At 38.4% G+C, this 12,669-nt stretch overlaps 1 protein-coding gene across 5 annotated transcripts in view; it reads left to right on the top strand.

The window, feature by feature from the left end:
* Nucleotides 1-12,669, top strand: part of LOC136344485 (E3 ubiquitin-protein ligase RNF144A-like) — a 20,897-nt gene extending 8,228 nt beyond the window's left edge. For 4 of the 5 annotated variants that reach the window (XM_066291995.1, XM_066291994.1, XM_066291998.1 and 1 more), the window contains exons 3-9: nt 1,914-2,233; nt 3,630-3,939; nt 6,170-6,449; nt 9,023-9,185; nt 9,724-9,879; nt 10,949-11,148; nt 11,267-12,669. In XM_066291995.1, the coding sequence (XP_066148092.1) occupies nt 1,990-2,233; nt 3,630-3,939; nt 6,170-6,449; nt 9,023-9,185; nt 9,724-9,879; nt 10,949-11,148; nt 11,267-11,512 (1,599 nt within the window). In that variant the 5' untranslated portion in view covers nt 1,914-1,989 and the 3' untranslated portion in view covers nt 11,513-12,669. Of the gene's footprint in view, nt 1-1,913; nt 2,234-2,644; nt 2,938-3,629; nt 3,940-6,169; nt 6,450-9,022; nt 9,186-9,723; nt 9,880-10,948; nt 11,149-11,266 lie in introns of those variants that run through there. The other variant, XM_066291999.1, reaches the window with a different exon arrangement.

The raw sequence follows: 12,669 nt of genomic DNA, 5'->3' as shown, positions 1-12,669 counted from the left end.
TTGAACCTCGAGGCCCATTTATCAGTTCAAGGTAACTAATTCTCTGGCAATGCTGTAAAAATTGAATCGTGATGAATCATAGGAAGGGGCGATCCATGAGGCGTCTTTCAATAACGAAACTTTGAGACAATATTTTCCGCTTTTCTTCAACATTTTTTACTTTCAGGCGCAGCTTTTCCGTGTTCATTGAAATTTTCCAGAATTTTTATTCGAATTATGCGAGAATTAAAAGTTTCAGCATCGAGTTATGTCACTTTCGAAGTTTTTAAAACCGAGAATATTATTTCTGAAAGGTTTGAGAGTCATTGTCAAAGGGCATTAGAGTATGAAAATGTTATTTTTTAGACTTCTTGAGGAAAAAATCGTCTGTTTCGGAGGATCCAACGATGCAAATTTTGCAGTTTTTCAGACTTCACGGGGGAAAAATTATCCCTCCTAAAATTTATTATATTAATTCATTCATGCGTTTGTGTATAAATTTTGCTGGTGTAATAACGTGGCGTTTTTTAACGACTTTCATTAATTTAATGATATGAATGTGAAATCTAACGGCTCTCTTACATCAAGTGAGTTTCGCTATTTTCTTTGCGTATGTAATAAGATTAAGCATAAATAGTGTTTGGCAGATCGGGAAAATTTACGATTATTAATTTTACTAATGCAAAAAAATTTCCAGCTTTCAGTGTGACAGTCGACGTTAGCCCTATTGCGACTCCTTAAAACCCTTTAATTTCCACCTTGCATAAGACCTAAAGACATTTCTGGAACTAGTTCTTGTGAAATATGAGGTCTACCTATAGCCTCGGGGAGGCTGTTGAACAAACCATCTACGAACAAAGGATTAACGCAATATTTGGGTTCCGGTAATCCGGCCCATCTCGATTTGGTGGGACTGCGACAACAATCTGAGCAAACCCGAACTATGAAAAATACTTCAAATTCTCCTAAACTATCCAAAAAATTATTCCACATAACTTAAACAGTAAAAGCAAATTTTGGGATATAGTAAACACACACCATTTCTCTATTAAGACAACCTAACAAGGTGTTATGGTAATGATAATGATCGTGGCAATGATCGGGCGAATTTCTTTTTTCGGGGTCGTCGCACTGCTTCATGCGAGCCCCAGGGCTTCTTTAATAGCGTGCAAAATATATTTATTAGATACTTCCTCTTTAGCTTTTGTAAGGGTATTTGTTGATTTTGTTTCCAATTGATCCAATCCAATTCGCCGTTGTGTGGCTACTATGAATATGCATAGAAATGTTTATTATTGTCATGTAAAATTAGCGAAAGCTGCCCATTATATGTAAGCAATGGGACACGTTTTAAAACACGACGAGCTGTTTAAGAGAATCATTAGAGAGCGTAGAAGTCAAAGAATATGCTAATGAACCGGAGAAAGTAAAGGCCATCTTGTAGGTGTTTCGTTTATTTTCTGTTTACTTTAAAGGGCTTTCATCACGTCTTTTGTAATGTCTGGCTTATGTAGCCGAAGCAGCATTTTACCTGACATCCTCCAGCCCGCAAATGTGTTTTTAATGAGATTGCTCCAGAAGCTCAGCCCGAAATTGTTTCTGCGTGTATCACATACATAAAACACTTTATGTCCTATTAAACTTCCATTATGGTCCATTTTTACTTTACACAGCAGATGTACCGGTTTTTGTCTTTTGTGCCCTCAATCGTGTTCACTCAAGGGCTGGAAGTATGGATGCACGTACGCACTCTTGTAACGAATGAAGAAGTTGCCATAACGTAAAACTCCCACGATGCAAAGTTTCGCGTACGAAATTGACGGTTTATCTCGTCACTTGATGAGAGTAAAATTAGTTTCAAAAGTTTTCTACTTGTCACGAACAAATTCAATGGAAATCCGTGACTATAATGCAATATCCGATTATTCATTTAGGATCCACTGGTCCCATGTCCTGCCATAACTACCCCTTCTCAGTGCATCCTTGGATCATCTCCATCTAGCGGCCAGGATGACTCTTCCGGCAGGGGCGCGTCAATTACGTTCGAGCAACGATAGACAAGTGGCGCCGCTGCATCGACGGAAAACCGCGTGTCTGATTGGCGAGAACAACAACGCTGTGGTCAAGGCGTCCAATAGGGCGCAGGCGCGGCGCTCGTGGCACCTCGGCTACGGCGCATTGGAAGAGGCCACTGTGGCCGCCGTGGCAGGGGCCCTTAATGGTTCAGCGTGCAGAGGAGAAGTTTTTAAGAAAGGTTAGTGGACGATCAGCTGCTGAGATTGTGAAATGACCCTACGGAAAATGATATTTGACTTGCCCGAGTCTCCGCCCTCGAAATTCTCGATCATAATTATTTTATATGTCAAGAGTGTTAACTGTTGCTGTCATTTATACAACAGATGATACCTATTACAGCTCTTCGACCAAGGAAATTGGATCAATACCAGATCACACCGCAGTCGTTTCTTAGTTATCTTTACATTGCGGAGTCTATTTTTTGTCGTGACAAATGTCATGCCTCTCTGGCCTTTCGATTGACGTCCTTGACACCGTTAACTCCAAATGAATTTTTTATTTATTCTTTCCATATTCCTATTATTATCAAGCTCAGCAATTCCTTTGTGTTTAACGAGCCAACTTTTGAATTCGCATTTAGTCTATTCTAATCCTGCGTACTGTACGGTTACGCTTCATCTGCCTATTTTCCTGATAAGATATGATAATTGAATTCGTGTTGAAATGATTAGGGACTGTTCTATTTTCGTAAATCGTCAGTTATCGAACTGAGTCAGTGTCACAACGATGTAATAGAATAGTTTTGAGTTATTGTTAGTCACATTCGAGTGCAAACTTTTAATAGAATTTAAGTTTTTCTGCAATAACAAGTAGACGATTTGGATGTACAAATGTGTGCAAATACTATGAACTTTATGAAGGACTTTTGGAGCAGACCTAAAGGTGCGCAAATACCTTATGCTATGAAGAAATATGTGGTGAAAACAAAAAGTTTTGCGTTAATTTTATTTTTGGGAAAGAATATTAAGTTGAGAGAGAGAGAAGGCACATTTCCCTGCTCTACCTCTCTTCTCTCTCTCTTTCATTCACTCTCTCTCTCTCTCTCTCTCACACACACACACACACACACACACACACACACACACACTCTCTCACTCTCTGCCCCTCGTTCCTCTCTCTCTTTCCTCTACCTCTCCTTTCCCTCTCTACTCTTCCTCTTTTCCTTTCTTTCCCTCTTTCCCACTCTTTCTTTCCACGTCGCTTCTATATATAAAAAGGCCTTGAAGCAAGGCTTCGAAAACAATTCAAATTTACACTTATCATTTAATTTATGGTAAAAATTCTGCCTGTTTAAAAAACATTGCCAGAGGTCAAGGGAGCACAACACACACAGCAACTTTAATTCCGCAAAGTGATTTTATGAATGAGGATATAAGGAAACGAATATGGGCTGTGTATGAAAAAATCAATCCCGTATAATTTTTGTTAGATTAAAACCTACGAGTATTTTTGTGTCGTTTTTTTTTCACTTGAGTGTTTGATATCCTGTCCGATTGAGATCTTGATCCTTCCTAATCCATTAGGTCTCGTATTTGCAGACCCAAATGCGTTTTCATTTCTGTTACTTTTTTCAGGAAAGGTGACCGAATTCTCCTCGTTCATCGAGCAGCCGTCCAAACGCATAACGACGATTGCCTCTCGGGCGACGGTCCGCCCGCCGCCGCCCGTCATCAACGAACCGGTGCCCACTCATTCACCCGAGCTGTCACCGACTGCTGGGGGTTTGTTCGCACGGCTAAGAAAAGGGCGGCGCGGCAGCGGAGGTGGCGAAAGCGACCAGTTGGTCAAAAAAAACGGGCAATCGCCCACCATCATCAAATCTGCAGGCAGTTTTGCCAGTTTGCGGAAATGCGAAACTGTGTTAGCTCTTACCAGCATTCTAAGGTAAGTTGGAAAGGAGAGCTTTATATGCATATGCGAATAGGGAATTATTGAATATTATGAAAAGTGATAACTTAAGTAATTGATTTTCCAATGCAATCAAGCCAAACATGCTTTATCCAGAGACAACATATGCTCACTGGTATCCATGTAGAAATTATTAAAACGCAAATGCGGTCTGGAAACTAAGTGTGGAATATCGCTAATATCTCAAAAACTGTTCGACGTTATCATAAACAAATACATATAAGTTATTGGGCTCCGCCACTGACGCTCATTTAGCGAACACAATGCTTGTTTTTATTTTTCTATAGCAATTCTCTAATTTACGATTAAATCCATTGGCGTAGTCGTTCAAATTTTTAAAATCTGAATTTCCAAATGTCAAATGAAATAAGTTGAGAGCTACTGAGGATAGACCATAGAAGTTGGACACCCCATTTATATGTATTGATAGTAATTGGTAGAACTAGTTAACGCGATTCCAGTGATGTTTCATTAAATTGCATCAAACTGATTTCGAGATATTCGAGGCTTATTTCCACTTATCGACACACAAACACTTTTGATTCACTCAATCTCAACAAGGAGCGGCCCTGCTGTGTGACTAAAAGTGAAACACGATGATATTATTAGTGCTTTCAGACGAGTATAATCCAAACTGCTTTTCAAGGAAATGTGATTTCTTATGTAGATCGACAACATCCTCTTCTTACTTTACCTCACAATCGTCTGGGAAACCTTGGACAGGAATGGCAATAGCAAATTTCAGTAATTCGCGGATATAGCCCCTTGAAGGTTGGATAAACGACTGTGCCCCGCGGTTTAACCATCGCCTTCAAGTTTCTTAGCTATATTTTATCATTTCCTGACGCCCCCTCTAGTTTCTGATATCAGGTAGTACTTCGCCAATATCAGCAGCCGGCTCGGGGAGGCACGGCCCTCCATTTCGACCTCTATAAATACATCGAATGTCGTAAATTCTCCACACTGTTTTAACGTTGTCAAAAATAATTCTGTTGGATTTCGTGTGCCCATTTTTCAACTTGTCAGTAGTCAATAAATGTGTGGAAAACTGACCATCGAGTCGCATTTAATGCCATAATTTATCGCTTTCATTTGCAATTTAATCAAAATAGCATAGGTCGTTCAATGTCCCAGCTAATAATCTTTTGATTGACCGACATAGGAACGTGTAATTACTCAAAGTGGCAGCATTTAACTTTTATTTGTCATTAAAAGAGTACATTCATTTTACTTAGTAATATACATATTTGCACGAAAGAATTTTTTTAATTTTGCACCCACCTCGACGTGGACCTGGCACTCAACGACCTTTGAACTGTATACTACTGCTTGTCCGATGACTTTCAAAAAAATCATCCCCATATTTATAAGTTTCTTGGGACAGAGCTCAACTCAACGGTACCAGTCGATGGACATTCTACCATAGTAAATAGTTAGACCAGGTTGTTTTGATACCTTACGCCACAGTTTTTACACACCGAGGTCAAAAGCGGGACAAATATGTCAGCGTCGTTTTTGTTTTTGTTTGTCCTTTTTAGAGTTATTTTTCCAATTCTCGAGGATCGGCCAACAAATAAATTACACATGATAATTGTAATGTAAACAATCTGGGCACTCGATGTGCAGGTGCCAATAAAATGTTTATTGGATACTTAAACAAATGGCACAAAAAATGATCAAAAACCGTGTAGTTTGTCAAAGAGTCTCTCTTTGTAAATAAGGAAATTTAATTTATTTAAAGTGCATTGTAAACGAATTAAGGAAGTTGGCTTGCAAAAGTGTTTGGTTCAAGACTTTAGCCCAAAAAATAATCAATATTCAAGTCACGGAAATTTTTTAATGGAAATTCCTCATTTAAGCTACATACCATGGAAATCACCTACACTTCGTGGAATTACAAGGTACTTCCAAAAAACGCCGGGAATTTTAAATATTGGAACTGGAGCTGTAATTAAGGCAACAAAACGGATACCGAATTAGACGCCATAAAAATAAAAATTTAATTAACATGTGCGAACATGCCTGAAAAACCTGCGAGTGAATCAAAGGAAATTATAATTCATGCAATAAATTAAAAATTGATTTTTGCGATTTTTGAGCGGTCTTTTGTATATTGGGACTTCCCCTAGCGTACTACCGAATCACAAGACGTTTAAGTATCGAACGTAAATTAAAAAGAAACTTTTGTCCAGTTAATTCTTCTTAGGTCCACGTCGAGTTCGTCTTCAATAGAACCCCTCCAGCCTCACAACCGTCTACGGGTACCACCAGATTGTGCCCACTCACGGCTATGTTCCCGCTGTTCCAGTTTACTCTCGCTCGCCTCCGGGTCCAGATATTCACTGGATTCGGCGGCGGGCGGGTTCATACGAGTACCCTCAACTCCCGAGGTGCCACCTCCCATACTCTGCAAACTATGCCTGGACGAGGTTCCTGTCGTCTTCGTCGTAAGGATCAAGCAGTGTGATTGCGCTTTTTGCTTGAAGGTAGGTTATTGCCTGTTGTTCTTCACTGAGGTTCTCCCACAAATTTGCATCAGTCGAGTTATTACAATATGTAAATCGGCCAATGCTTTGCCCCGAAATGTTGGCCATGGTCAAAAAACCCACCGTGCATATTGGCATATGTCTCAACCGAACAATACCCCATTTAAGCACCGATTGTAACCAGCGACAACAATAAAGCTCATGTTATTAATTTCCATACATTATCGCAGTTTATTATTGTGGTAAAGTGGTTAAAAACAAAATTCAAAACCAAGGTGAAACGCTTCTATGGTATAACGAGGCATTTTTAACATAAGCGAAGCTTTGTTGAAAAAGTGGAGCTTACAAGGTTGGGAAACTTCCCGACTTCTTCAATGATTTTCAAGTATCTATTGTTTAAAACCGCTTTGTACGGTACCTGCAATTAGGAAGTTGCGGCTTATTCAATGTGAAAAAATTGCCGTGCTGCGAATTGTATCATGGGTTCTTGTGTTACATAGCCGAAGAAGTCGCGGTCTAAGTAGGAAATTACTGTTAAGCGACACTGACCCCTGGAAGAAAGGCGCGTGAAGATTTTATTAAAGAAGTCCCGATTAATCTGCTGAGAAATCTTTACCAACTGAACAGAAGCACCTTTTTAACTGTTTTTTAGAACGTTCGTAATGAAAATCAAAGAATTATTGCGACGATTTTAGTCATTAGATAGCTCAGTTTTGAGATTTACCAGCAAGTGTTTGATCAAGAATTACCAAGGTTCAGACATATCATTCTTATTGTTCGTGTTTTCTATTTCATATCTGATATATTATCGTCTACCTACAGAATTAGGCAGTCATTGAGTGTTTCCAAATCTTTGTTTTTAGTCTTACTGTGTTGAATTTCGTGGCCTTTTCCAAATTAATCCGCATCGAGGTATTGGGTTTAGGTCAAATCAGACTTTACAGTTCCAAACTGGTAACCTATAGGCAGGTATTTCTGTCCCGAGGATGATTACTTTTTCTCTCTTCCTGTTCTTATTCTTCCTTATTCAATTGAACAGGAAGAACCTGTCTATAAAAAATATTGTTTGAAGCGTGAAAGTCTTGTACTCACCATTTCTATGGGTCATATCGTCCCCCCGGCTAAATTGGTAAATTTTCCTTTCTCAGGGCAGTTCCAGGACTGGAAATTATGATGATTCGGGTATATCTGTAAGAGCGAACAAATCAAAATTCTGGCAGCTTTACGACCCCAACACCAGTTTTGACCTTATGAAGGCCTAATAAGGTGTCTCTCATCATCTATTCAATGGTTCAAAAAACAAATTGATGAAAGGAATATTTTGAACATTTTTTAGCATTCAATAATGCTTTCCATTAGTTCAGTTTCAAATTGCTTGCTCAGGACTAAAATTGATTTTGTTGAAATTACTTATAATCAGAGATAGCCCCAAATGACTTTAGTCTAGGTGATTTTCCGCTAATTTTTCTCCGATCGCGTTTTTCTTAGTTTCTCACCAACCTTTTTTTGTAGAAAATTTTGATAATTAAAATTACGTCAATATCAACCTTTCCGAACTGTATTAGAGCCAAAATTCCCTTATTTCCCTCGATTGGTGCTATCTCTTACTGTAGCCAGTCTGAGGGGATACGAAAAAAATTCAAATTCAAAAAGTTGTAACATCAAGTTCTATATAATTAACACGCACGTGTCCGCAATAACATAATAGTATTAAAAATTCCACAATGGCGTGTAGAAAGTTGTCCTCATTAAGCTGGAATTTTATGAATTCAAGCAAAAATCTGTTAGAGTTTAGCATGATCCCAAATCTCAATTAACTAGAACAAACTTTTAAAGGTCCCTAAATATTTTATTCATGCGGCGATTTGCGAAGAAATGCAATTTGGCGTCTTCAAAGCGTAATTTTAAAGGCTTACAGCGTAGAAACCCTGTGGACGACACCCATTTCTTAACCACTTATTCAGCTGTAGTCGCTATAATCAGGGGACCATTAATACGTTTCATTGCTTACATGTTCCTTTTTGCCGACAGTGAGGTCTCCTTCGCATTTGATCAATGAGGATTCCACCATATTCCCTCCACGGTGATTAAAGGGCACATTTACAAATCTACATTTAAACAAGTTAACCAATGATCCCCATTTCCTGTCGCTCGCAAATGAGTTGTAAATTTTTCAAAGGGGAGAAATTAATTACCCACATATGGGACAGGGACAGGTTTGTGGATAAATTGATATTACCGGTTCCTCTGTTTACCTGTTAATTTATCACGCACATCTCAATTTGTAGCATACATATACAGGGAATACTATAATTTCTGAGCGGGCAATTACTAATTAGATCGCTGTACCTACTAGATAAGTGTGAGCAATTAAAATTCAATTATGCGAGGTCGTAAAATGGGAGTGTTGCATTTGTGTAAAGAGCTTACATGACGTCTTGTTGTGGGAGAATTGTTACAGCTCACATTGTAAGATCTATGATCATTCCTGCAAGTATTTTGGAGAAATATTTTGCTCGCCATAATATTTACACCCTGTGCTCATGCCATTTACGTTTTTTTTTTCTTTTTAGTGTATGAAAGCGTACGTGGAATTTGAAATATCCGAAGGAGCCTACGACATTTCGTGTCCAGACGCGCAATGTTCATCTCAGGGTGTTCTGCAGCAAGATGAGATTAAAAGACTGGCTGGAAGCGCGCTGTTAGACAAACACATGAAATACAGACTTAATAGAGGTAAGGGAGTACGGAATAGTACACAAAGTTTATCTAACGGTTGAATCCATTGTTCAAAGGCTTCTCAAGATGCGCTCTTACATTTAATATCCTAGAAATCTTGGGAAAGTCCCTGGAATTAAAATTCTCATTGTGATTCCTGCACATGTGTGTAATTTGTATGGTGATTTTATCACCTATTGTCTGACAGAATTAGACTTGGAAAGTGAAGTGAGTTTTTATCGGCTCTTAAGCGCTCGGCTGCTACACAAAGTGATCTTTTTTCGAAATTAAACATTGGGACTTCGCTTATTTGAACATCTGCGAAGTCGGTTGTCCAATTAGGACAAAAGCGAAGCCTTAACGAACTGCGCGATTATAAGCAAAAATTCCTGATGTATAAGGTGTATGTCGAGTGCCATCTCTGAGAAACGGGATGTTGAAATTTTAACCCACGGTGTATTAAAAATTACAGAGTTGCAGACATAAATTTATCAATGAAACCGCACTTATTTCCCTATTAGCTATCTACGCGTAATACGAAGGAATTTTTTTGCAGAAGTAGAACTAGATAAGAGCCGAATGTGGTGTCCAAGGGCAGGATGCGAAACAGTTTGCCGCCTTTGCCCCGCTCAACCATGCGCCCCTCAAAGCGTCCTCTGTCCCACTTGTTCGACTGATTTTTGTAGCAATTGCAAGTTGGAATGGCACCAAGGTAAACCACGATATAATCAATTGACATGATTTTCTTGAACCTTTAGAAATGTAATTTTTCCCTTTATCATCCGCCTAACGCGTTATTTGATCACGACGTTATTAAATTAATAGTAATACCTAAATGCACAACAACACAACGGAGCCAAGGCCTGATTGCTGATGACTCATCCATCCATTTTTTTTTCTTTTCCGTTCGACGGTAAACACATTCTCAATATTCAAATGCGAACTCAAATATTTACATCAGATTGAAGGCTTCGATAACGACGAAAGATTGAGGAAAAAGGCCGCGAAACCGTGCTGGAATTTCAGTATATAGGCTCATATATGTAATGTAATTCTAATGTCCGCTTGTTTGATTTGTGGTAAATAGAATGAGGTCAATGTGACGTGACCATTTACAACTTTTCTGTAAATTGTTTGGAATATGCGGGGTATTATCGATCAGGCACTGCGCGCTTTTGTTGTTATTAAACTTATTTACACGAATGTATGGGACAAATCTAAAGGTTTCCATATACTGCGTATTGGATGAAGCAGCGTCGGAATAACATAATTATAATAATTAATATATAATAAACATAATTTTTGTATCAGCGTCGATCACTCTTTTCCATTCGATGAGCCAATTTTTTATTGCGCATTTAGTATAACAATGAGCTGAAATTAGGAACGCATTGATAGGAAGTCCAGGTTAAATTTAATATTATGATAAACGTATGATAATAGCAGGAAATTGATTACTTTAAAGTATTTTCCTTCCGGTCTTTAATGATTTCATACGTGAACAGTGAAAAGGAAAGAGATAGATTCAAAGAATAGCTTCACTTGAGTCGTACCCAGGCTCTCAGATACTTATAAATTCTACGACCTTCTGCTCGGAACTGCTTGAATTTATCAGGAAGTTAAATTGTTTTGCTTTGCACAATTTAGGCGACTCAGGAACCCCAGAATTGCACATTCGAGGTCTTTACGATTATTCGAAAATTTTAGAAATTCTTTTCCCGATTTGCTCTTTCTGGGATATTTCGATATTACTGAGACGTTAGAGAATATTTTCGCATTAGGTGTCACGTGTGAGGAGTACGGCAAACAACTGGTAAAAGAGGGCAAACCCGCACCAGATGTGGGAATTCCTTTCGATTCCGACCTGATCAAGTGCTGTCCCATGTGCGGCGTACCTATCGAGAAGGACGAAGGATGCGCGCAGATGATGTGCAAACGCTGCAAACACGTCTTTTGCTGGTACTGCCTCGCTAGTTTAGACGTAAGTCTGTACGCAGCTCTCTTATCTACAGTAACACAGAATACAGCCAACCTGTATAGCGTTACTTTTTAGGGTACCCTTAAACAACGTTCTGACATGAAGTATTTTCCATTTTCAGGACGATTTCCTTTTGAGGCACTACGACAAAGGCCCCTGCAAAAATAAGCTGGGCCACTCTCGAGCCTCAGTGATCTGGCACCGGACTCAAGTGATCGGTATCTTTGCCGGATTCGGTATTCTGTTGCTAGTCGCGTCTCCATTATTATTGCTGGCCGCGCCCTGCATTGTGTGCTGTAAGTGCCGCATTTGCAACGCAGGGACCACGAAACTGAATAACGAGGACGAAGTACCGGACGACACTTGAACTGATGGCGATTAGTTAAAAAAAATCCGGTTGTGATAATTTTTTTTATTATTAGGAAATAAAATTAGCGTAACAGCGTATTCAGGTATCAAAAAAGTGCACACCGAGGATAGCCTTATTACCTGCGTCTGTCTAATATTTTATCAGATTTCAAAATAACACAAGAACAATCAAAAGAATCGCCCATATTATTGCACAGAATGTGGACAGGACGAGGTGCCCGAATACGCCATAAGAAGGGGGGTTGGGAAGTCCGGAAACGAAGGCGCCCTCAAGCGAATAAAGGTGGCTTTAGTAATAAGTGGTATTAGGAAAGACACCAACTACAATATTGTAAATAATTAGCAAGATTTATTGATAATAATGCAAATTAACATCCGTGTTTAAATATGTTTAAATTGTTTAAAGTGTGCCTTAAAAACCGGTATATACCGCCTCAATTTCACCAGAGTGAGTTCTTCAAAGTATCTAGTCTTCTTAAATCATTTGTCTTCTACCTTCAATACTGCAAGACTACCGATGTTCAATTTAATATCAATTTCAATCAATACAACTGCTGCGCGAAATGTTGAATGAGTCTGATGAGCTTCAAAATTATTAGTTAATCAGCAGCTTTTTCTCTTTTAATGCAGTTGCAGAGCTTTATTAGTAAACTGTATAATGAATATTATCCAATTTAATATATTATAGCAGTATAAGGGACAGAGTTTATGCATGGACGGAACCTGTGATAGAACTGTGATGCGAAAATACCGTCTGTGTCTTAAACTCCTCAGGATGTTATTTGTGTTCGTCCAGCTAAAGAAATAGTGACCCACAGATGAGCAATTTGTTAGAATCTAGAGGCAAAATATAAAAAGAAAAATTTTAAGTTGTCTCTCAGATAATGTGGATCCTAACAAACTTTTTGTGCACATTTACAAAATGGTCCTCCATTAATACTTCAATAGAGATAAGGCGTATTTTCTGTAACAATTACCACTGTGTAAAACATTATTTATATCTAAATATAAATATGAAAATAAAGTTCTGCATATATGTTTTATATTATGAAGTAGTATATATTATTAGAAATTTCAAGAGAATTAATTTAGGTACAAAGTACTTATTTCAAATAACAATTATTGTTACAAACCAATAAATAACTATTACTTATA

Source organism: Euwallacea fornicatus, chromosome 17 (genome assembly GCF_040115645.1).
Source record: "Euwallacea fornicatus isolate EFF26 chromosome 17, ASM4011564v1, whole genome shotgun sequence".
NCBI lineage: Eukaryota > Metazoa > Arthropoda > Insecta > Coleoptera > Curculionidae > Euwallacea > Euwallacea fornicatus.
This window is presented reverse-complemented; position numbering and strand designations above follow the sequence as displayed.